The sequence below is a fragment of the Agrilus planipennis genome, unplaced genomic scaffold (assembly GCF_000699045.2).
Source record: "Agrilus planipennis isolate EAB-ADULT unplaced genomic scaffold, Apla_2.0 scaffold68, whole genome shotgun sequence".
Lineage (NCBI taxonomy): Eukaryota > Metazoa > Arthropoda > Insecta > Coleoptera > Buprestidae > Agrilus > Agrilus planipennis.
The window spans coordinates 1,140,184-1,165,009 of NW_020439033.1; the positions used below are offsets into that span (position 1 = coordinate 1,140,184).

The 24,826-nt window shown below is 33.1% G+C and overlaps 5 protein-coding genes across 7 annotated transcripts; 3 read left to right on the top strand and 2 right to left on the bottom strand.

Moving 5' to 3' along the window:
- The first annotated feature begins 3,248 nt into the window (after positions 1 to 3,248).
- LOC108732846 (box C/D snoRNA protein 1) lies at positions 3,249 to 5,325 on the top strand. The gene is made up of 5 exons (XM_025976629.1): positions 3,249 to 3,671; positions 3,727 to 4,000; positions 4,057 to 4,345; positions 4,507 to 4,674; positions 4,952 to 5,325. Exons 1-5 carry the CDS (start codon positions 3,619 to 3,621, stop codon positions 5,110 to 5,112), a joined length of 945 nt encoding a protein of 314 aa, XP_025832414.1. The 5' UTR covers positions 3,249 to 3,618; the 3' UTR covers positions 5,113 to 5,325.
- A 647-nt stretch (positions 5,326 to 5,972) lies between these two features.
- On the bottom strand, positions 5,973 to 7,066 carry LOC108732786 (vesicle-trafficking protein SEC22b-B). Its single transcript, XM_025976625.1, has 4 exons — positions 6,862 to 7,066; positions 6,693 to 6,802; positions 6,323 to 6,630; positions 5,973 to 6,208 (listed from the first exon to the last, which is right to left on the bottom strand). Exons 1-4 carry the CDS (start codon positions 6,934 to 6,936, stop codon positions 6,060 to 6,062), a joined length of 642 nt encoding a protein of 213 aa, XP_025832410.1. The 5' UTR covers positions 6,937 to 7,066; the 3' UTR covers positions 5,973 to 6,059.
- Positions 7,067 to 7,912: 846 nt separating this feature from the next.
- LOC108732854 (intraflagellar transport protein 81 homolog) lies at positions 7,913 to 11,389 on the bottom strand. Of its 2 annotated transcripts, XM_018463848.1 has the most exons (8): positions 11,164 to 11,389; positions 10,976 to 11,095; positions 10,830 to 10,912; positions 9,894 to 10,209; positions 9,360 to 9,623; positions 8,692 to 9,285; positions 8,078 to 8,386; positions 7,913 to 7,999 (listed from the first exon to the last, which is right to left on the bottom strand). In XM_018463848.1, the coding sequence occupies exons 1-8, from the start codon at positions 11,308 to 11,310 to the stop codon at positions 7,919 to 7,921; spliced, it is 1,914 nt and encodes a 637-aa protein (XP_018319350.1). In that variant the 5' UTR covers positions 11,311 to 11,389; the 3' UTR covers positions 7,913 to 7,918. The 2 variants fall into 2 exon arrangements, with proteins under 2 accessions (XP_018319350.1, XP_018319351.1); XM_018463849.1 differs by lacking the exons at positions 10,830 to 10,912; positions 11,164 to 11,389 and having other exon boundaries at positions 10,976 to 11,050.
- A 1,767-nt stretch (positions 11,390 to 13,156) lies between these two features.
- LOC108732793 (protein obstructor-E) lies at positions 13,157 to 15,898 on the top strand (the record flags this gene model as incomplete). Its single annotated transcript, XM_018463757.1, has 3 exons — positions 13,157 to 13,304; positions 14,905 to 15,099; positions 15,456 to 15,898. Coding segments are annotated over 3 exons (711 nt in total), but the record flags the coding sequence as incomplete, so codon positions are not given.
- An 854-nt stretch (positions 15,899 to 16,752) lies between these two features.
- On the top strand, positions 16,753 to 19,029 carry LOC108732790 (protein-associating with the carboxyl-terminal domain of ezrin). 2 transcript variants are annotated; one of them, XM_018463752.1, is made up of 5 exons: positions 16,753 to 17,005; positions 17,068 to 17,515; positions 17,582 to 17,914; positions 17,972 to 18,147; positions 18,198 to 19,029. In XM_018463752.1, exons 1-5 carry the CDS (start codon positions 16,829 to 16,831, stop codon positions 18,924 to 18,926), a joined length of 1,863 nt encoding a protein of 620 aa, XP_018319254.1. In that variant the 5' UTR covers positions 16,753 to 16,828; the 3' UTR covers positions 18,927 to 19,029. The 2 variants fall into 2 exon arrangements, with proteins under 2 accessions (XP_018319254.1, XP_018319255.1); XM_018463753.1 differs by having other exon boundaries at positions 18,083 to 18,147.
- Positions 19,030 to 24,826: the final 5,797 nt, after the last annotated feature.

A 24,826-nucleotide genomic window follows, 5' to 3' on the forward strand; every position in this document is an offset into this window, starting at 1 on the left:
AAGTCATTACTGTCACATATTAAGGCATATTCACGTGTAGTCGTAATAATTTGTGATAAAAGTTTTACCAAATATATCCACATCCTTTTTTATTACAAATCACTGATGGTGAATTTTATTTAACAGATATGTTTATATAAATATCTAATAATAAATTACAGTTGTTACTGTATATTATCGCTATTTATTTTATACAAAACTGTAAACAGTATAAGTTTATCATACTCCGTCATATATTGCCATCAATCTTTTACCCAATGTCAGTTTTAACATTTTTAACCTTTAAAACTTTAACTTTTATATAAAGCATCAGAAAAGCAATAATACCTATTCTTCACAATTAAAAAAAATGTTTATTAGAATGTGCCATTTTGGGGGAGTTTTTTGTGGTCTACCAATCTCAGAAGGTAATTTATGAGTAAAAACAATCCCCACTGATCAGAAAAGGTGTCTATAAAAGGGTTCCTTTCTATTTAAGGTCAATATCGATGTTTTGCGGTTTGGACATTATATGATAAATAAGCACAGTAACGCAACAATTTATTAATAACCGGTCCATTATTATATCCGTCCCAGGGGGACTGTTTTCAAAAAGTACAAAATCCTATGTTTATATTGGTGATTTTTATAATTGCCCCTTTAGCACATTGTATAAGTTTTTTTTCTTTTTTAGTTCCAGTGTTTGTCGCACTAGAAACATAATTATGATGTTTACAATAGATATAATAAATTTAAATATCACGCAACACGAGTCTGCCTCGTGGTGACAAATAGCAATCGATAATTACATGATTTGTATTTTTACAAACAAAACTAATTTTATAGCTATCTGTTTTTCCTTCTAATATAATTCCTATGTCTAGCGACGTACAATAAATATTTTATTAATACCCACAAGATTGATAGCAATCGTATTTGCTTGGCTTGTTTGGTTTTAATGTGATCGTTGCCATATATTTCTTAAAAGGAATTAAAAAAACAAATTTTTCATTGTATACTAGCGGGTTTTCACAATCTCAGCTACAATGTCACCTTAATTCTAAATTCTATAATGGCTCTTCTTAAAACTATACAAGTTCACCCTTCTATTCTCACTTTTTTACATGTAATGACATTGTCTATTTTACTAATTGTTTCTTTTCTCTTACGTTATAAGTTACAATATCAACTTTTTCCTTATACAGGTTTTTCTACAATTTTAAAATATAATATATGTAATAAGCCTTCGCATTCCTCTCCTTTTAAAGTAATAACAATTAAATCTTTCATTTCATCCCCATTGCCCATCTATTCTCCATTCGTTCATAAACCACTTTATACCCCCACTTTGCATTTTAATTACCTCCCCACGGCACAGTAGGTGCACAAGTGTCCTTCCCTCCTATCACCGAGTCTACATGTCCAATCACTATAACCCTTTTTGAACTCCTCTAAATTCCCACATCTTGTTCTTGTCTAGACCTCCTCCTCGTCTTTATTTCCGCTCTGTCCACTCAAATAATCTGCTCTGGAACTGTTCAATACTAAGTTCTTTATTTAATTGTATACCCAACCATATGTCTAATTTGTTTTTAAATCCCCTATTGATCTCTCCCGTCTCCTTTATTCCCATAAGGATCTACAAACAGTCGCTTCTTACTTCTCAAATACCTCTATTGTTTTTATTAAACAGTATTTTTATCATCTGACATTCCTGTAATATTCTTAATATCTAAATGCCCGTTCCTTCGCTGTATATTCTAGATCTATTACTCCCAGTTCGTTTCTCCGGATATACTTAGGCGTGTTCCTTGTTACTCCTAGCACCATCTTGCAGTACCTGCTTTTGGTACTTTCCCCAAGCATTCTAACTTACCCGAATCGCGAACCTCAAACCGTATAGCGCTACGGCTTTCATTAACAAGTCCATCAGATAAGTACGACCTTTCCTTTGATCTCTACTTGCCCCTTTCAAAACTCCCCATGTCACAGCAGCTTTTTGCGACACTGCCGTGATCTACTTGTATCTTTCAGTTTCGCTCTTTGTTATGAAGCAATACCCTAGGTAATTCAACTCGTTTACCACTTCAATAATTTCCCCATTAAAGCTCTATAACTCCTTCTTATTTCTTTTCCCCCAATTTCTGAAGACCATGATCTTTGTCTTAGTATTTACCCGTAACCTGTTTCTCTCGACATATTTTGCTAACGTTGTAATTATAGTTTTCACTCTTTCTTCCTGTCTTTCCCAGTTATCATCTATGTTATTTATAAATAGATCAAACAAGGTTGTGCTCAGTACACAGCCTTCCTATGTTCGTGGTGAACTCTTCAGTGATTGTTCTCCCATTCTTCATTTCGTCACTGTTAGCTTATAAATATTCTTAATAAGAGCGTGCATTCTCGCTCTAATGCCTAACTTCAATAACCTCCCTAGAAGTAACTCTCTATCTGTAGTATCAAACTCAGTCCTGAAAGCCACATAGAGTTCCTCTCTTTCCCGTTTAAGTCTCTCATTGATTATATAGTTGAGTACAATGACCCCTTTTTTTTCTTTTTCTCCTAAACCCTGCCTGGCTCTCTTTTACTTTGTCCTCCTTGTCTATCCACTTGCTAAGACGATTTGATAAGATGTCTAGCAACGAAATCCCCATATAATTCTCTGGTGTATCTTCATCCCAATTCTTGAAACTTGAGACAATTCTAGCTTTGCGTCATTTTTTCGGCATACTCCTTTCAACCCAAACGTAATTTCGTTCTGCAGTGATTATTTCCAAAGCTACAAGACCCAATTCCTCAATGCTCTCTAGAGGGATACCGACCTCCCAAGCCGCTTTAACATTCACCATTCTATTTAATGCCCTAGATGCCTCCCTACCACGAATATCCTCATCTAACGTTCCTTCCTCAGAGTCCACATTTAATTAGCCTGACCCCTCAAATGTGATCCTAGATGTATTATCCTCGTCACTTCTAGTCCCCCATTTGGATATCCGGGCGGGGACTACCTCGGGGGATGTCATCAATAAGTGCAATAGGGGTACAAAGGGAATAAAGGACTGTTTGTAAGTCAATAAGAAAAAGGCGAGATAGGTTGGTAGAACACCTTAGGGATGAAAGTCTAGTTGGAGACAGTTAGAGGCAGAAATGGTAGTTAGAAGGGGTAGAGGTAGACCTAGATTAGATTACTGTTCGCAAATAGTTATGGATGTGGGTTGTTCTAGTTTTAAGGAAATGCGAAGATTAGCTCAGGATAGGAAGGAGTGAAGGTGCGTATCCAACCAGTCTTAAGACTGACGACCATATGATATTACTATTTTACACCATTTATTTTCTTAAATTTTTGTCCCTTTCCAGGCACTCTATCGCCATCTACCCTGTTCTAGTTTAGGTATAACTAATTTTTAATAATTAAATCTCGTGAGTTTTTCTACAGATTGCGCTCACTACACTGCTTGTAATAATTTATAATTTCATAACCTAAACATTTTAATTTCAATGCAATTAGCCGGCGCAAGTTTCACGTTATTCTAATTATGTTCTTATTTAATACATGGGATGAATATTAAGAATAATTATATTAATTTCAATTATTTTTTTTAATAATATGGTATGTAGTTAATTTAGAAAATAGTTGTAATGGAAGTGGAACAACCTGCAATTAACACTTTGCTCTCTGATTATACATCTAGGTAATTAATTAAAAATTGAAGCAAGTAAAGGTAATTAATATAGATTTAATTGTAGATTAGGGCAATGTGAAGTATGTTCTGTGACAGCCGCAAAGTACACCTGTCCTCGTTGTGAATTAAAGACATGTTGTCTAAAATGCTCCTCCATCCATAAAAAGGAATTAAATTGTAATGGTGAAAGAGATAAAACTAAGTACATACCAATGGACAAATTTACTAGTTTAGATCTGTCCAATGATATTTGTATGTTAGAAGAGATATCACGAACTGTTGAAAAATTAAAAAAAGATGCTTACAAGAAATTTCCTAAAAATTCCTTACTTCCATATGTAAATTTTGTCATAATTGTTTACAAGTGTTGAAATTTTAGTAATTTATATTGTAGCATTTGCATCGATTACAAAAAGCAGCAGATAGAAGGAAGACAGTCATAAAATTTCTGCCGCCAACATTTAAAAGACATATAAACAATTCCACATATCTTCAGTTTAAAACAAATACATTATTTTGGCATATTGATTGGATTTTCACTAATGCAGAGAATTTCTGTTTGACTGATAGGCGGGTACCTGAATCTTTAAAATTATCAAAAATAATAAATAAGTATTTCCAATTGCAAGAAGGGTCCACCTTACAAACAAAGCTACAATTTTATCAATCAGCAGGAATTGCAGGTATAAAATTGCTTCTGAAAGCTGAAGAAAAGAAGAGGAAACAATTTTATGAACTAGNGAATCTTTAAAATTATCAAAAATAATAAATAAGTATTTCCAATTGCAAGAAGGGTCCACCTTACAAACAAAGCTACAATTTTATCAATCAGCAGGAATTGCAGGTATAAAATTGCTTCTGAAAGCTGAAGAAAAGAAGAGGAAACAATTTTATGAACTAGATCCTCATATAAGTCTAAAGGACAATTTAAAAAATAGACTGATTATAGAATATCCAGTTATTCATGTTGTTTTAAATGATCACATAAGTTGCTATGAAGTAATTGATTCTGGTAAGTTTACAATTATTAAAGTATAATTCACTACGGTGATTGTGTAATGGTTTGGATACCTTCTTAAACTACAGGTCATGTCGGTGATTGGGAGGTGGGTCAATTCCCATTGTAAAAACTTCCTCTTAAAAGATCGGATTCCTTTTTACAATTTCTTAACGTTTAAAGGCTTGTTGACCCTCTACCCTAACTACATACTTAAATTTCAGAAGTACATTAACTGGAAATTCGCTTTTTTTATTACTAATTGTACTTAATTATTTTTATTTCATTTAAGATTTAGAAGAAGATGAAGATTTAACAGATGGAAATAAAGTTATACAGAGAATTATAGAACATAGTGAAAAGGAGGAAAATTTGCTCTACAAAGAATTTAAAAATTTATTGTTCCTTAATGAAAATAGTGATAGTGAAATGTCTGTTGAAGATGGAACTTAATTTATTCTATATTTCTTTTTTAATTAGAATAATTTTGATTTTATTTAACAAGTGCAATGTGAAGTTAATTTAGAAATAATGTTTGAAAGACGTCTTTGTTAATTACTAAACAAAGGATGATGTTTGTTTTTTGCATTCTTCTCTTATTTTCATAACTGTAACTAAAATTTCTTTTTAATTATGAATTAAAGATAATCATTTGTGCCCTCAAAAGAATAGTGTTTTTTTCTTCGCTTAGAAATTTAATCGTTTTAATGAGATTATTTCATCTATAGCTGGTCATAACAAAATATCACTAGAACCGCCTAGTCATACTTATTTTTTTACTTAGTACAACATAGTTGCAGAGATCTTCTGTCTGAAGTGATACAGGTCTGCTGTGAGCCATCGAGATTTTATGTGTATTGTTTATCACCGCCACTGGTTTATACAATTAATATTACAAATAAAAGAAATTATGAGTGCTGTCAGCACAGGGCAAAGTATTATTACGTACTATCGGCAATCTCTTATGTGGAGTGTACGATGTGTTGCATACCTATTTATAAACAATTCCTTTAAATTTTAATCATTGATTACTATACATCTATTAAAAAACCATAATGGCCGTCATCAGTGATAATGCGACAACAATTGAAAAAAATGATGGCCGACAACTACAACAATTAGAAAAGAATAATGGCCGACACTACGTCATAGTGGAGCAATAAAAATGGCCGGGGGTATGGGGAAGAACTAATTTTAATAAAACATTTACTGAAAAGCAGCAATTATAAGTTTTTATTTCTTAGAGTAAAATTATAAATATTAAATACACCAATTGGAGCTAAATAAAGACTTTAAAATTTAACAACTGTCCCTTATTTGGTAATGGAATATATTCAAATAATACAAATGCTTTACATTATTCAATATGGTATGGTACACAATTACCTACAGATGTATATTTATAAAATCCAGAAGTATAAAAAGAATAAGAATACCACAATGCATCCTGCAGCAGCTTTCACATACATCGATTTGGTATTTAAATATGTTGCATCTTTTTTATATTTTTGAGTTAACATTGAGAGATTTTGGGTTTTCATATCCAACTCTAAAGAAGAAATTGTACATTACTTATTTATATTTAACTAAGTTACAACATTGACTTAAATAAAGGAGGGACATGAGTATGATGATTTGATTTAATGTAATAGAAAAACAGCACCTGAAAGAACAGTTCCTCTTTGTAAAACATCATCAATATTCTGCACCATTATCCTTTGGACATCTTGTAACTGATTATTGAGTACATTCATATTTCTTCTTGCTCTCGAGTCAGTAAATATTTTTTTTGCTTTTTGTATATAAGTATCAAATTCTATAAATGTGTATGGTCTTGTAACAGTGTTTACCCTCTTACCATACTGAGAATGAAATTCTTGTGCAATATCTTCCAAATAGGAATAAGCTAGTCGCTTTGAATAATTTCTTTCACATAGAACTAAATAGCAAACATCATTTTCTATTAAATAGCTGAAATGTAAGTATATTACTAAATAATGCAATAATCAATTGAAATGAGGCTAAGACAATACTGGAATAAATACGGCCCAGTTTCAATGGTACAACGAGGAGGAGATTGAGGTCCTAATTTCCTAAAAAGCATTTTTGCTTGATTTTGATAGTCCAATATATTTCGTCCACTCTGTGAGAAATAAACTGTTACTTATTCTACATAAGAACCGTATAATTTCTTTACTAAACCTGTTCATCTTCTTGCATTGTTGCAGCCAAAGGCAAACCATCTGCCACACGAGCAATCATAGTCATTAAAACCATTTTAAATAAGTTTTTTTTAGCAAACTATATACAGAATGAATACTTAATAATTACACGAAACTACATTACTTTCAAAAATTACTTTCTATTAAGTAGTACAAATTTAAGGTTATGTAAACGTCAAAATTACAATGGCACGTCACAGTACACGTCATCTGTATTTGAATATTTGAAAATTAGAAAATTACTCATTAATTCAGCTATTTCTTAAGCTGAAGTGTACGATGTGTTGCATACCTATGTATAAGAAATTCCTTTAAATTTTAATCATTGATTACTATACATCTATTAAAAAACCATAATGGCCGATATCAGAGACAATGCGGCAACAAAAAGAATGATGGCCGACAACTGCAACAATTAGAAAAGAATGATGGCCGACAACTACAACAATTAGAAAAGAATGATGGCCGACAACTGCAACAATTAGAAAAGAATGATGGCCGACAACTGCAACAATTAGAAAATGATGGCCGACACTACGCCATGGAGGAGTAATAAAAATGGCAGGGGGCAGGGGGAAGAACTAGTTCTCTCTAAAATTTGTTTGTAATTAATATAATATATTTTACAATTAGTTATTAGCGATGGTACCGAGATTAATTAAGGACAATTGTATGAAATACTTACATCTAAAGGTTACACCTTTCGGCCCTATACTATATAAACTACTTAAGCCGATAGAAACACGTCTTACGATCTCACGATCATTAACTTTGCTAGGAATCGATTTTCAACAAAAAACAGAGATTGGTCGTCGATAGTAGTAATAATCGATGATACTTCAAAGGAAACCGATATCAAACCTTTCGGTTTATAGCCAAGGATAATCTTATCCAAGAACACTACCGAAAACACCCGAAGAAACGAAAATCCCTTCTACGATTTCATAAAAAAAGATTTTTTATAACTTTTTCGTTACTTTTACGCTTGAAAACTGTTAAAAATAGTTTGAAAAACTTTTTGTACATGTGCATACATTTTATTGATTTAACAATTTTTGTTTACAATTTAATATGTGGACAATGCCGTTAATTATTTCCATTTGCTCGTGAACTTGGTCCTAGAATAAACATAATAAATGTAAAAAAAAAGAAAAGGGCCAACACGTTTGCTATTATAAGCAAAATGTTATACAAACCTTTTTGTTATGAAGCGCTTGCTTTTTAAGAGCTAATTCTCTTTTTTGTTTCTCCTTTTCGTGAAGTTTATTTTCCAGTTTTTCCAGTTGAGTAGGTTCCTTCTTTCCATCACCATCAACATTATCATCATCAGCAGAGTTAATCATATCTTCACTTAACCGAAGCAAAAGCTCTTCTTTTCTATCTATTTCTCTCCGTAAGAGTTTCCACTTTTCTTCTAATTTTCGTATCTCTTCTTCAAAATCATCGTTTTCTTTGCGTAATTTTTCTAATTCGTCTACCGCGTAACCTGTTATTCGTTGGAAATTCTAAAAGAAAACTTACAATCGTCATTTAAAAAACTCTAGTATGCCCAACTGAAGGAGTGTAGAACTACGTCTACCTATCTTTTACTCATAGTTTCATTTGGTCTTCATTTCCCTTTTTCTATTCCGTCTTGAAAATTACGAAAATAAACACCCGAATGACTGAATCTTCATAAATTCGATGAGTCTAGATAATTTTTTTTACAAGATAGAAGCTTTCAAAGTGATGCGTCATTTACCCCAACACGACCGACAAAGACATAGTTCTACATGAAAGTAGGTTTTCCCTGTCCAGAATACACATTTACCTCTTTGGCATTCTGGTATTTTTCATTTACTGTTTGAATTTCTTGTTTTAAATTGGCAAGTTCCTCCTTAATTTGTTTGGCTTCCGCTTGCTTTCTATCCGCTTCTTGAGCTAACTGAAAAACCGCCGTTTTAAGCTTATGTTCGTCTTCCGCAGGAACAGCTGTGTCTTCAGCACTTTTATCTTGTTCTTCTTTTTCTTTAACTATTTTTTGAATATTGGGATCGATCACATTGAGAATCTCATAAGTGCGGCTGACAATACCAAGCTCATTAAAAAGACCCTGAAGTTGGGTTTTTTTCTCTTTGTAAGTCACGCTTAGTTCACGTAATTTTGATACGTAACTTCGCAGTTCATCTCCATGCAGCACCGGCCCTCCAACATACGAAACTAATTTGTCTTGTTTCTCGGTCAGAGTTTTGTTCAGTTTATTTAAGTATTCTTTTTTTTCTATGACTGTTTTTGTCAGTTGCTGCTTCTTATTTTCTATCGCAGTTGCTTGGTTTTGATATGGACGAAGAATATCGTTGTTTGAATGCACCAAAGACAACTTTTGTTCTGAGAGGCTTTGTATTTGTAGTTGCAGTTTTTCTACCTTTATGGAAAGTATATTATGAAAAATAAAATTTAATTTGTATAGAAAGCTTTTCGTTTTAAATATGTAAGTACCTCTTCACTGAGCATTTCAAGTTCAGCTTCTATCGGCTCTGGTTCATTCAACACAGTTTCTAATAAACCCAATTCCAAATTGAGCTTCTCATATTCTTTTGGTAGTTCTTCTTCTGCGAGAAGTTTGTTAGTTTGAAAATCACTTTCTAAATATTCCAAAGGTTTGTTTCTAATAGGTTCTGATATTTTTCTTTTCGATATAGATTCATTTAAAATTTTAATTTGATTTTCAATTTGGTTTAGCGACGTTTGTTGAGTCATAAGCTGAAATAAATTCATTCCTATTCTATTTGATTGTATTACCTATTTAAATTACTTAGGGAATAAAAAGGAGTATATTTGAATTTTATATTCGTCCTGAAGGCTTTTGCATTCGCCGCAGTCCATTGCCAACTCCATTCGACCATGGCGAATCCCAAAAGCACATGTTTTAAAGTGAAAGAAGAATTCTTGTAGTTTGACAATCTTTATGCAATGATTTTTGTAAATGTTGAAAAAAAATAAAGTTCAAAAAGTTATTGGAAGTGTACAGACCTGCTCTTGTAATTTTTTCTCTTCCATTGTTTCTTTTGTGTAAGCCTTAGCAAGTGTTAGCAACATATCTCGATCTGCCATACTCTCCACTTTCTCTTTTTGGCTATTGGTTCGTTGGATTAATTTTTGGAGATCAAAATCCATTCTTTCTATATCTTTTTTCAGTTCTACAGTTTCTTCTTCGTTCTTTTTCTCTCGCTTATACAAACTGTACGTCTTCCAAAATTCTTCAATTTTAGACTCATACTGTTGGTATATTTCTTGAACATTCGCGTCACTCAATGTTTCCAGGGGAATGTCAATTTTTTCGACATATCTTAGCAAAGTTCAAAAAAATGCTTATTCTTATATGATGTACAATGTTTGATGTTTGTAACGTTAAGCATCGTTAAAGTAGAAATTAAATGAATGTTTGACAATATTATTATTATTATTTATTATAAATAGGATGCTGAATGGAATTTTTTAACGTGAAAAACAATCCTGTCTATTCTATCTAAGCTACGTGATACTTAACTTGCATAAAAATTATTAAAAAAAAAGGCAATAGAGTGTAGAAACCTAAATAGATGACCAAATAAGTAGGGTCTAATAATCGAAATACAAATCTGAGATAAGGTTGATTGAAATTTTAAAATTGTACAAAGGCTTCTTCCAAATATGATCTTAATGCATTTAATCTTTATCTCCCAGTCCCACCTAAATAACTTTTTTGCAAATAAATTTATGATGTACGATCTCAATCACATACGAGTTGAACCAAAAGAGATACGTCCTTAACACAATTTTATTTTTTTGAATCAGAATTGATTTAATTAAATAGGTGTTGGACAAACTTAAATGTCAGCCGAAATTGAAGTTACTAAAATTAATCAAATTCTAAATCAGAAAAATAAAATTGTATTACACTTTTCTTTCGGTATTTTGCTTACTTACTTTGACAAATAGGCTCTTTTGCCTATTTCAGTTTCATTTTGTAATAACCAAAATAAAAGTTGTATAATAATTTTAAAATTGCCCTGAGGAGAAAAATTAACAGATACAATTTTATGTATAAAATCTATGAATTGAAATTAACTTACATTAAGTAGTCCATCTCTAAACAATTCGGGAGATATTTCAGACGGTGGGACATATTTAATTTTTCGTAATGATTCCAATATAACGAAAACTGTTAGTTCTTTATTTTCTTCAGCACCGACCTTAGAAGAATCAAAAACGTTGCGATGTATAAGTAAAATTATAATAATCATAAGTATAATGTTCGTACCAATGAGCAGATTCCAAGATGATGCAAAACTTTAATTACAAGTTGTAGTAGTTCAGTATCCGATAAGGAATTAATCGAAATTATGTTTAAGTCGGTTGCCAGTAAAGTATTTAACTTATTTATAACTAATTTTAATTCTTCGTTCATGTTAAAATTATGTAAAGCTCGTCTAACGGTTGTGTTAGACTAAACTTGTAGAAATGTTTTGATTCAGTTGCATTTCTTAGCAACCATTGCCTACGTTTGTTTGCAAGTACAATTAAGTGCAAAAAGTGGTTTGACTAAAAACGTAAACTTGATTTTAAAACTTATGATGCATTTCTGTTACATCATATCAAAAATGTAAAATAAAACGGCTAACGGTTAATTTTATGAAAGACTATTGTCGAAAATGTACTATATTTCCATACTTCTGAAATTATATATTTTGTACTAAAATTACGACAATTACCAATATTTTACGAGAAAAATCAGTTTTGTAGTTGTTGAGTTAAGCTGACGATCTGCGTCTGTTTTCAGAAAACAATTTTGCAATGTTTAAAGAAAGTTTAGCTAGCAATGTTTTAGTGATAAATAAACAGTGTTAAATAGTTGTTGAGAAACTTGCACTTTTTTATTTAATTTTCTAATCAACAAGTATATTGTCTCCTTCTTACATGCTAAACAAATCCAATCCTAAATTCACCCTTTTACGAAAAAGAGATTATAAAAAAATAGTCGAAAATGTATTAGCTATTCTGTAGAATTTATTTAATTACCTTGTTTACAAAAATAGCAGGTAGTGAATAGCTACTGGCCGCTTTTTAAAGGTCATTATAGGTGATCCTTGGTATTTTGTTTAAACAAATATCTTCTCTCGATCGCAACAGAAGCAGTTACTCTTCATGATGATGATGATGTTAAAATTTACAGTTTCGTTGTGTTTATTATGTGTTTTGGTACCAGGTAATATATCTTATTAAAATATACTAAGCTCAGAATAAAATAAACGAAATAATAAATTGGGATTATTGCATATTTAGTTTGTTTATAAGTATACTGAAATGTTCAATTAAATTATCGTATTTTGGTGATTTAAAACAGCAAAAGTAAAAATAAATCAGAAGCTCTTAATTATTATCGGATGTGCTCAAAGTAATCTTCTTTTAGAACATTTCGAGAAGTCACTATACCTACTGAAATTAAGTAAAATATCACATTTTTATGTTTCCAGTTAAATCAGTTTGTAAAAAGGTCAAGGATAGATAATTGTTACGCTAGAATTTTAAAAATTTACTTTTGAATATTTTATGTTACCAATTAACTGTGAAAACATAATAAACAATAGGATGCTTTAGTCTTCTCTAAAATTGTATTTAATGATTTGTTTCGTTGTAGTTTTTTGCCAGTATTCACAAAGAGAATCTTTTAAGACTTATAATCAAAATGTGTTCCCAAAGACTTCTANTTAGGACTGACGATCCTATGATGATGATGATGATAGTTTTATATGTGCATGGGCCTTACTTCACCCATAAATTCTTCATTAAGATAAGTTTTAAACATTTTTCGCACAAGTTGAAGTGGCCTGACTGATAGTAACGCAGGTTAAACTTCATGAATAGTTTTAAGTTCTTTCTTTATACTTTTACCAATTACATATAAAACAGATGGTAATGTTTGGCTACATTTAGTAAAATAAAGGTCTATATCAAAGCCTTACACCAAAACAAGCCCAATATAAGGACTGCCAATGTGCTCTTGGTTTGCTCCTTGCTAGGATGGAACTTTTACCATTCTCGTTAAACGGTTAAGTTTTCATCAGAACTTTACACTTATTTCAATAAATATTCGATGATTGTCTTCAACTAAATCTATTGTGAGTTTCCTGTATCAATTTAATTTAGTTTATTTTAATTGTAAATGAAAAAATTATATTCTGCTATAAGACAATTGCATCTGGTTGCCATATTTACTTATTTAGTTATTGATTTGCTCATAATTTACAATTACATATTCTTTTAGCTATATTGAATGCGATAATGGCGTTGCCGAAGAAAAATTATGTCCCGATGGATTACTGTTTAATGCTAATAGTAGTTTTTTCAATTATCCTTGTCAGTACCCTAACGAAGTTGATTGTAGAGGAAGAAGTAGCGTTCGTGAGTAAATTTTTAAACATGATTTGGTAACTTATGCTTATGCAATACTTAAAAAATGCTTGAAGGTGATTTCTAAAGACATAAAACTTGCAGAGAAGCATACAAAGATATGACATGTTTTAGAGGACATGTGTGAATGATCTTGAATTGTAGTAAATTCAGGCATTCTTACATGCAATATTTACTTATGTTTTATAGGGTTGTTCGGAAAGTCATTTCGTTTTTTTTGTGGAAATGAAAGACAGTTTTCGTATAATAAACAAATACTTTATTAAATTATATATTGACCGTTCTGGTCCAACACCTTTTGCCATCTTTCTGGTAGTAGCATAATTCCACGCTCATAAAATTTTTGGTCTATTTGAGGTGAAGGTTTTACCGTCTAAAAAATTTTGGAGTGACCGGAACAAATAATAATCCGATGGTGCCAGGTCTGGAGAATATGGTGGGTGTAGCATTGTATCCCATTCAAGCTGTAAAAGCTTTTGGCGAGTGACCAAACTTGTGTGAGGTCTCACGTTGTCTTGGTGAGACACTACACCTTTCCTGTTGATTAGTTCTGACATTTTCTGTTGAAGTGCATCTTTCAGTTTGTCCAGCTGATGACACTAGACTTCCGAATTAATCGTTGTGCTATCCGGTAAAATCTCAAAAAAAAAACGATTCCTTTAAAATCCTACCAAACAGACAGCATCACCTTTTATTGGTGAATATCGGCTTTGGAAATGGTTTGAGCCGGTTCATCTTTTTTGCTCCATGACCTCTTGCGTTTGACGTTGTTGTATACAACCCATTTTTCATCCCCAGTGATGATGCGCTTCAAAAACGGATCATTTTCGTGACGTTTGACAGATTTCTCTCTGTGAGAACATGGGGAACCCATACATCGAGCTTCGAGGATAATCCCAGGCCTTTCAAGTGGTCATAAACTGTTGAATTTGATAAATTTAACCTCAATCCGATCTCACGTGTTGTTATTCGCCGGTTCACATCAACTAATGCCTTTATCGCGTCTTTATCAGCTTCAACCGGCTTTCCCGAACGTGGTGCATCTTCGACATCAAAATTGCCGGATCGAAATTTAGCGAACCAGTTCTGTCACTGGCGTACTGTCAACACACCTTCTCCATACACATCGGTCAATTTCTTTCTGGCTTGAACAGCATTTTTACCCTTTCTGTAGTAAAACAGTAAGATATGTCGAAAATGCTACTTATCGCTCTCCATATTTAAAAGGGCACCAACCAAAAACTAGTGCGTAGAATTAATTAGAATTTTTCACACACAAGCCTTGCTATATGAGCTCTCAAAGCATATAAAAATTATACGGCTTAAATGTGAAGTTAAGTGCAAAAGAATACAATTAAATCCTCTGTCGGGAAAAAACGAAATGACTTTCCGAACAACCCGATGTTTTTGGCATAACTATCATTAAACAATTCTTTTAAACAGAGTGAACTGTCAAATACAACTAAAGACTTGAAAATGAAAACACGCATTTATCTATTATGATTTTGTAAAAAATTAAATGGTGATACAGTTTTTCTTCAATGCCTATAAAATAAATTGATTTTTGTGCACTTTTCATTTAAACCTTTAGAACCAGCTCAACCAACAGAAGATTGTCCTCATCAATTCGGCCTTTATAAATATGGGGATGCAAGAAATTGCGGTCAATTTAAGAATTGTGCAAACGGGATAGCGTATATTATTGATTGCCCAGAAGGCCTTGCATTCAATGAAGAAACTTATAAATGCGACTGGCCAGATCAAGTACCTTCTTGTGATGCCGAAGGTTTGATTATTTCTATTTTTCTTTTCGATCAAACATACAGGATTATTCTTAGATATTTTAATTTTGAACAAAAATTTACGAGAGTATTTTCAACAATTATTGTAGCCGAAGAACGGGCTAATAATGACTGATCTTCCAGACAAAGTAAGAAATGAAAGTAAAAAGAGCATATAAAAAAATTAAATGTGAAATATTAATAGCAGAACTCAATTAATAAATAGGTAAAACTATGTTCTGAGAATATTTCAGTAAAATTACATTAGGTATATCTCACAGTTCATGCACAAAAGAAATACCACTTATATGTATATTAACACAGTTACTGTTTTTAAAAGCCTGAAACTCACATATTTTAGCTTATTTGGGATTTTCATGCCCAAACGCTCGCAAAAATTTCAACGGATTTGAATTAGAAGAAGAGAATCGGTTGTATAGATCGAGTACTGACTGCCAGCAGTACTTCTTGTGCTTTAATGGTAGGCCACGATTATTGAGATGTGGGGAAGACGAGGTCTTCAATGAGGAAATCAGTACGTGTGAAAAAATAGAGAACAGTGGTATTAGATGTTCGCAATTTAATACCCGTTCACAATCTGGAAACAAGCAGTCAGCATCTTTTGGAAACCGGAGAGATTCTTATGAAAATAAGGCACCACCATCTACCAGATTTCAATCACTTTCAGCACATTCGAAGAGTTCTTACAGCCAAAAAAGATTTTATTAATTTACTTCATTTATATAATGAATAGATGTATTGTATATTTGTACGAGTTATGATTAAATACAAAGAAAAAATAGATACTCTAGTTTTTTTTTGCACCAGCGCTTTCTTATACAGAATTGGAAACTGATTTTGTAGAAGAAGGACGGAATTTGAGCGGCGTTTATGTCAAAGCGGATTTGCATTCGGGGGAACACCGGTCGAATCCAAGTCCTTCTGTCTAGGTCCCAATTTCTCTGTTATCTTCTTGGATCATTTAGGCAAATACTGGGACACCAATAATCTAAGGACAATCTTTCACTTCTCTTTCATCTCATCCTTCTCTCCCCAGCCACCATCTACCGATTTCCATGATTCTTAAAAGAATGTTGATGAAGACCCTACTCTCCGACGTAGCCCGGATGATAGACTGCCCTTCCAGCAATATTTACAGCGACATGATCTAAAAGTTTAGATTATTGATTTAGGAAGACACTGAATCGTTTTTGGGTCCATCTGCCCTAGTCCTCTGATCCATATTTTTCTGCGATTTCCTTGGATCACTTATTGAACGAATACTGGAAGGGACAATAATAATAATATTCTACAGATAATCCCTGACTTTTCTTCCGTCTTTATTTCGTCATTCTCATCTATTTTTGCTGAATTACCATCCACCCATTCCCATGATTCCAAAATGGGAGACTGAAGAAACCTTACTTCCGGCGTAGTCCGAAGGGATTACCTGTTCACCAGCATTGGTATTTGGTGAAGTAGAGCACCCAAGAGTTCTTTTTTTAAGGGTGTCTTGTATTTCGGCTTTTCATGAAAAGTTGTTTCTGTTTCATGGAAATCCCGAACGCATCACAAATGCACAATTGTACCTAGTTCTATGATTAATTCAATTACGTGCCATCTATACGTAGTCAACCACAAACATTTTGAAATTCGAAGTCAATTTATTTGTTTGGTTAGTTGTCAACAATAATATGTCATCCCGTTATAGTTGAATATTTAATTAAATAAATTATGGGAAACGAACAGTCATACTTGTTTGATGTGGATATAAATGAAAATGTCGTTGAGCATTGCAAATATTGGTCCCTTCATTCTGCTGTAAATCAGCCTGTTTCAGTCTTTGTTGGTCGTCGTCTTCCTATAACATTTTCAGATGGTTCTCAATTTCTGATAGAGAAGTCTGCCAAGGTGATAAATATACTTTATCAGTTGTTAATAGACTTTAATTTTATAAGGGTTACTAATTGTAGAATCTTATGGTGTTCCGGCATCCCTGCATACTGAAATACATATCATCCTGGTATAGATACTCAAAGTTTTATCTTGTAGTAGAAGAAGTGGTACCTTTAGCATCTGTTTTAAATACACAAAACTGTTTACAGAAATGTATAGGTCTTTTGTCTTTACTGAAAGCTGTTTGCTTTTTACATGAAAAGGGTGGTGTATCGCATAACAATTTATCTATTAAATCAATTTATGTTACCAAGGATGGAGATTGGAAATTAGGAGGCATGGAGTTTTGCTGCAAATTTAGCAATTTAACTGCAGATTATTTGAATAAAATTGAAAATCTTCAACATATCACTGTGGATATAAACCTCGTAAAAAGTTTTCAACAAACTGATAAATATAAGGAGTGCTTGGATTCTTTTGCATTTGGATTACTGGCATATGAGATATTATCAAATGAGGGGGAAGGTATACTTTCTATTTTCATTTCATATGTATGTAAACTTGTCTTTTTCAATTTACTATTATTGTTAGATGAACTGTCCCATCTTTCATCATTTCGTGATTTATGTAAAAATAACTTGCAAAATGAAGATTTAACCCAAAGACCAAAATTGTCTACACTTCTCGAACATCCATTCTTTAAAAATGACTTTGTCATAGTTTATTCCACTTTGTACGAATTACCTCTTCAATCAAATGAAGCAAAAGAGGTTTTCTTTTCTACGCTCTATGAAAAATTAAAACTGTTTGATGAAATATTAACTGCCAAGCAACTTGGCAGGTTATTGCTATCCAGACTAGTTCTCCTGGATGAAACAGCTCAGAAGAAATTGCTGCCATTTATACTATACCCTAGAAACGATGGTAAGAGTCTTCAATTCAAATTTGGGAAATAAAATTAATTATCAGTTTTATTATTAGATTCTTCTACTGTGGAGTTGTTTTGTAAAGAAACATTTAAGAAGTACATAGTTCCTACATTATTAGAAATATTCTGTGTAAGAGACATACAAATTAGGCTTTTACTTTTAGAACACTTCAGAGGTTTTATGAACTGTTTCTCTAAGGATGAACTTAAGCATCAAGTTTTACCAGAAGTATTAGTATACTATCAAAACAGTTCAGTATTTAAAATATTTACTTTTAGCTTTTGCTGGGCATTAAAGACATAAATAATGAATTGGTGTCTGCCACTTTACGGTCATTGGCAGATATGGTTCAAATCTTAGGAGCTGAAGTTGTAATTGGTGGCAGGAGAGCTAAATTATTCAATGATGGAAAGCCACATTCAATGGAATCTAAAATTGCACATTCAAAAACAAGGTTTTTACCATCAGTAGTTGCCAATACAGAACCTGATATTTCATTGACTAGCAATCAGTCAGTTCTAGAAAATAGTTTAGACGTATTTGATCCACTTCCAGAACGACCAAGACCTGATGGTGAAGAAAATGATTTATCAGTTGAGAATCAAACACTACTTCCTAAGGAAGACCTAAACAGTTGGGATGACTGGAATCAAATTAATCATGTTGAAGATCCCCCCCTAGAAAATGAACAATTAAATGTAAATGAAAATGAGGTACAAAATAGTGAAAGTAAAACAACAGAAAAGAGTGAAAACTATACAAAGAAAATGGACAGATCGTTACCAGATATTTTCCAACTTGATATTAAGAACCAAGTGGCAATAGAAAATTATAATGATTTGAATTTATTTGAGGGCATGGAACCTGAAATAAATGTTTCAAAAGTATTACTTTTTCCAGAGGCTAATGAACCAAATTTAGAAATAACGTCTAAAAAATTGGACTTTAGCGTTAACCTGGATACTGATAATACTGTAGGATGGGATGATGATGACTGGAATAAATAATATTTAATGATGATAGCATTTTTAAGCCTACTTCCTTAAGTTTTATTACATATACAGTAATTTGTCACTAGGTTGTTCTTATTGAATAAATATTTTGTTACAATATGGATTTATCATTTAATTCAATAACCTTTATTTATATACACAAGAAAAAATTGAATCACTGTTAATGGGCATTATGTTTTTAACTGCAGTGTTTAAAATTAATGCACTTTTCCTTGAATATACATTTATGTATGTATAGCCTATTCTGAACTAGGGCTAGGCGTCTTACACAACGGCGTATATAGCGGCTAGCGAATGTTCAGCCAATTCGTCAATATGTTGGTTTTAGCATAAAGGTAATCGACTAACAATATACGAAATATCCGGCACCTAGACCAGTGTTCCAAAATTTTTTGTACATGATTCACGTCTGTCCTAAAGTTATTATGTCGCCCCCTCCCATATATGTTAAATTAAACTCTATAATTTGTATATATTCTTGGTAAGGACAAAAGGGGCGCCTTTATTATCCCCTTAAAGAAGGCTAACGACAAACAACTCCATATGGTTAAACTATAAACGGTCCATTTTGGAATAGTCGCCCTTGACAATTAAATTACCTCCTTTAGAGCGTTTGTTTAACACTGGGAAAAATGGGTTTAGACGGTTCGATTCTATGCCGGATCCACCTTTCCTCTACTGGCTTTTTTTATGACTTCCTTGAAGCATTTTAACATATTCCACAAAAAAGCTTTCACATCCCTTCTGTCTTCATTTTGTTGGTCACATCTTTCATCCCCCTTTTTCACCTACTTCCTTCCATCCATATATTAGGATGCTTGTTTAAGCGATTGCTTGGCACCAGCCTTAGTAGACCAAAAGAAAGAAAGGAAAAAGAGGTAATCGATGTTTACTTATAATGCAAAGGGAAATAAATATGGCACATTGTTATATATTCGTTATCGAAGGCTTACGTTATGGCTAAGCATTCGAGAGGACCCATATTCCGCCTATCCTTTTCTGGTATATTCTTTGGTTTTCTTAGTTTGAGTGCACGATAGGTTGTTGCCTAATAAACAGACATTTTAAAATACCAAATATTCCTCATTCAAAACGGAGTTTATCGATAACATATGCATACAATACAGTCGAATGTAATTCCAAATAGATACATCTCAAAAAAATACAGTTTAATAAAAATAAAAATATCTAAAAAAGTGCTTTAAGAAAAGGTCATTAGATTGTCAGTATACCGCCATCTACTTGTTTCTTTATTACTAGAAGTAACTGAAGTTGAAAAAAATAATTATTACTCTTGTATGCCTAATTTTAGGTTGATACTATAATAAAGGTTTTATAATATTAGTAATTTTACTGTTTATTAATGATGTAATTTTGGTAAAACAACTTCTTGTTTATTTATTTCTGTAAATTTACGTGCCAATAGGGTACCTTATTATTGTAGGGTGATAGAGTAAAAAGGTACCTATTGCAAGATTGATTATAGTTTATTGAATGTTACTGATAATATATAATTCAATTTTATTTACCAAAATATGCTTTTAACTGTACGATAGTGACTATTTTTTAAATAAAAGTAAAAGGCGACTACAAAAATCTGAACTTTTACTTTTTCATAATGTGCTGCAGAGTGTCCCATAAAAAAATCATAATAATGTTAATTTCTGTAGGTAGGTAATTTATACTAACTGTAGGCATGTCTATGTGGTTTTAATTAAAATGGTACTAGGTATCGTTTTTCTTTTGATATATTTGCGCGATGCAATGACCTTGATTAGGCTCAGTAGAAAATGAAACAGTTTATTTTGTTTAAGTGAAAGTTCGGCCGCCTTTAAAACGTTATATTCACTTTTTGTGTAATTACCATGTGGAAGAATGTAGATTTGCATTTGATTACTGGATGAAAGCGTCTTTTCAACGCTCTCGGTCACATCAATTTGCCATGGAGCAGGGGCAGCAGCTAATTTGCTGAAGCGACAAGATTACTACCTAAGCTCACGTGAAAGTGTTAAATACTATCAATCAAAATTTCAATTTTAATAGACTCGAGTAACGAATGAAGACGAAATTGTAGATGCTTAATTATAAGTGGAAACATAAATTTTAATATCTGTAGATATCATTATAGGTTTTTATGTGTGTACCTACATATAACAATCTTTGTTATTATACTCCATAAATCGAGATAATTTCATGTTAAAATTGTGTGACGAACATTTTGAGGAGCTGTCATTATTGGTAATAAATTTAGTTCAAACTTCAACTTTTACTTTACGCATACATAGTTTTCGTGGTATAGAAAGCCTTATTCAGGGTAAGAAGTTTCCAATGGGAGTCGTGGAGTTATATTGTTAGATGAAAAGTGATCTTTTTACTTGTTTTTTGACTCAATTAAAGAATCCAATAAGTACCTATACAGGGACGTAATCAACTCTTTTTGGCATGGGTCATATATTACATTTTAGTTCCATATACTTAACTTTGAGTTGCGTCATCATCATCATCATAAGGTCATCAGTCTTAAGACTGGTTGGACACGTACCTCCACTCTCTCCTATCCTGAGCTAAACTTCGCATTTCCCTAAAACTAGAACATCCCACATCCTTAACTATCTGCGAACAGTAATATAACGCACTCATATGCAGAAAAAGTAAAGAATATCTCAGACCGCATACCCCGGTGGGTATGCTATTTTTCCCCCTATTCTCGACCAGGAAGTGGAATTCAGTTGAGTGAGTAATTTAGTAATCATGTTCGTCGAGAAAAAAATCGCAAAACCTCTCCATTTGGACTTTTTTGCAGTTATATCCATTAAATAAGTATAGTTTTAGAAGTGTTCGAAATGTGGTGTTACAGGCGAATGATAAGTAGGAGGAATGAGGAGGTATTGGACAAAGTAGGGCGCTGTGGAATTCAATAAAAAATAGACGACATAGGGTGATAGGGTACCTTCTCATTCATGAAGGGCTAGTTGTGGACATATTGAAAGCAGAAACATGAGTTAAGAGGACTAGAGGTAGACGTAGGTGTTAGATTAGATTGCTAGTTATGAATAGTTATAAATATGGGTTGCTCTTATTTTAGGGAAAGCGAAGATTAGCTCAAGTTAGTAAAGAGTGGAGATGAATGTCTAACCAGTTTTAGGACTGACGATCCTATGATGATGATGATGATAGTTTTATATGTGCATGGGCCTTACTTCACCCATAAATTCTTCATTAAGATAAGTTTTAAACATTTTTCGCACAAGTTGAAGTGGCCTGACTGATAGTAACGCAGGTTAAACTTCATGAATAGTTTTAAGTTCTTTCTTTATACTTTTACCAATTACATATAAAACAGATGGTAATGTTTGGCTACATTTAGTAAAATAAAGGTCTATATCAAAGCCTTACACCAAAACAAGCCCAATATAAGGACTGCCAATGTGCTCTTGGTTTGCTCCTTGCTAGGATGGAACTTTTACCATTCTCGTTAAACGGTTAAATGATTTGGTAAAGCAATATTTATTACCCTTTTTCCGATATAATCAAATTTGACAGCCTATTCTACATTAATATTGAGTATATATTCTTAATTCGATAAAAAATTGAGCACAAGATTACGTGATTAGTTTTTTGATAGTTTTAGAGTGTATACAGGTAATTAGATGCCCTAAAAGTTTATATATATTTCCTTATCAGTTACCATCTTCTACTTTCTTATTATTTGGCCGATCTAGATAACGGTGCTATATATTAAAGGGTGTTAATAAAAGGTTAAATGTAGTTTCACTTTTAAAAACGTCATAAATTATGTTATGTTCCATTCTCGTCGACTAGAAAGTATTGTACGGTAAAGATTTAATCGCAGAGTATTATGGATGCATGTACTAGCTACTAACTGCTCCTAACGTTGGATTAAAGGTTAGTTGGAGAGTACTGAACGAGCTCATTAAATCCATAAATTATTTCAATCAATTAATGAAACCGGCTTAACATGGGGGATTATATTATGAGTAGTAGTCACTTGAACAAATATACAGGTTCAATGAAATTCGCTTGAAACCATGGAAGATACGAGGGTGGATTGATAAGTTTCCGGCCTAACCAAGAGATGACGCCACTAGGCCTACCTTGAGGTGACATTCTATAGTACCATCCTTGGATAGCTTGTAGCTATAGTTTCAGCCCGATCTCCTTGCTAGTGTAGGTTTGACAGCACGCTGAACAAGACGCCTCTGTGGTTTTCGTAAAAATGGAAAAGCAGGAAAATCGTGCTGTCATCAAATACTTTTATTTGAAGGGGTTAACGCCGAAGGAAATTAAAAAAGAGATGGACTCAACACTGGGGACATCCTCGCCGTCATATTCAACCGTTAAGCAGTGGGTTTCCGAGTTTAAAAAGGGTCGTGTGAGCACCTCTGATGGGCCTCGCTCAGGACGCCCCGTTGAGGTCACAACTCCAGATATGATCGAAAAAATTCATCAAATAGTGCTGGGAGACCGCAGATTGAAAGTGCGTGAGATAGCTGAGACCTGTAAGATGTCATATGAACGTGTGCAACATATTTTGCACCAACATTTGCATATGGAAAAGCTCTGTGCAAGATGGGTGCCGCGTTTGCTAACAGTCGACCAAAAATTGATTCGAAAAAACATTTCTACCGCAAATTTGTCATTGTATAAGCGTAATCCAAGCGAATTTTTGCGTCGATTCGTAACCGTTGACGAAACGTGGGTCCACCACTACACTCCTGAAACCAAAGAACAGTCTAAACAGTGGATTGGACCAGGGGAACCAACTCCAAAGAAGGCAAAAACAATTTTTTCGGCGAACAAGGTTATGGCTACTGTTTTTTGGGATGCAAGAGGTATTATATACATTGATTACCTTGCAAAGGGTAATACTATCACTGGTCAATACTACGCAGACTTATTGCAACGTTTGAGCCACGAGGTGAAAATTAAACGACCTCATCTGGCGAAGAAAAAAATCTTGTTTCATCACGATAACGCACCAGCGCACACGTCAATCGTTGCGACGGCTAAAATCAACGATCTAAAGTTTGAATTGATGCCGCACCCTCCTTACTCTCCAGACCCAGCCCCGAGTGACTATTTTCTGTTCCCTAATCTCAAAAAATGGCTTGGCGGTAAGAGATTTGCGGACAATGAAGAAGTAATCGAAGCTGTAAATGGTTATTTTGAGGAGCTTGACGAATCAGTTTATAGAGATGGCATTAATAGACTGGAACACCGCTATGAGAAATGTATCAGCCTTGGAGGAGATTATGTTGAGAAATAAAAAAAAAAATTTTTAAAAACCTTGTTTTTCTTGGTCAGGCCGGAAACTTATCAATCCACCCTCGTATAATAAGCATTGGGTTTTGGGATCTTACCATTTAGATACATTTTTTGGTCAGGAATGTTTAAACTACAAAATATCGCGAAATCATTAAAATCCACGGAACATTTTTTGCAGAGGCATTGTTCCACTTGTGCTGATTTCTTTTTTTTTCGGCGTAGTCATTTATTCATATCGATGGAACATGACCCATGAGGTACCTACTTAACATTGTCACAACGGTATTTTATACTGTAATCAGAATGAATAATGAACTTTTATGAATGGTCAAGTTATACCACCTGCCAAAAAAGGATTGTCCTTTGCAAATTGTCTACATATGTAACAAATTTTCGCTTTTACTAAAAAGAAAAGAAAACCACTTTTAGTTGATGTTTTCTATTAGTCAAATAAAACGGTAGAGTGGTGTAGATACGTATGTTATTGTTCGTAACGGTCACCAATTATCTCATAAGCTATCTAATCTGGGTTAAATAGTCGAGCAAGGAAAGCCTAGTTATTGGGGCGTCTCGCGTTCAAGAGTGACCACTTTCATTACCACTGTGGA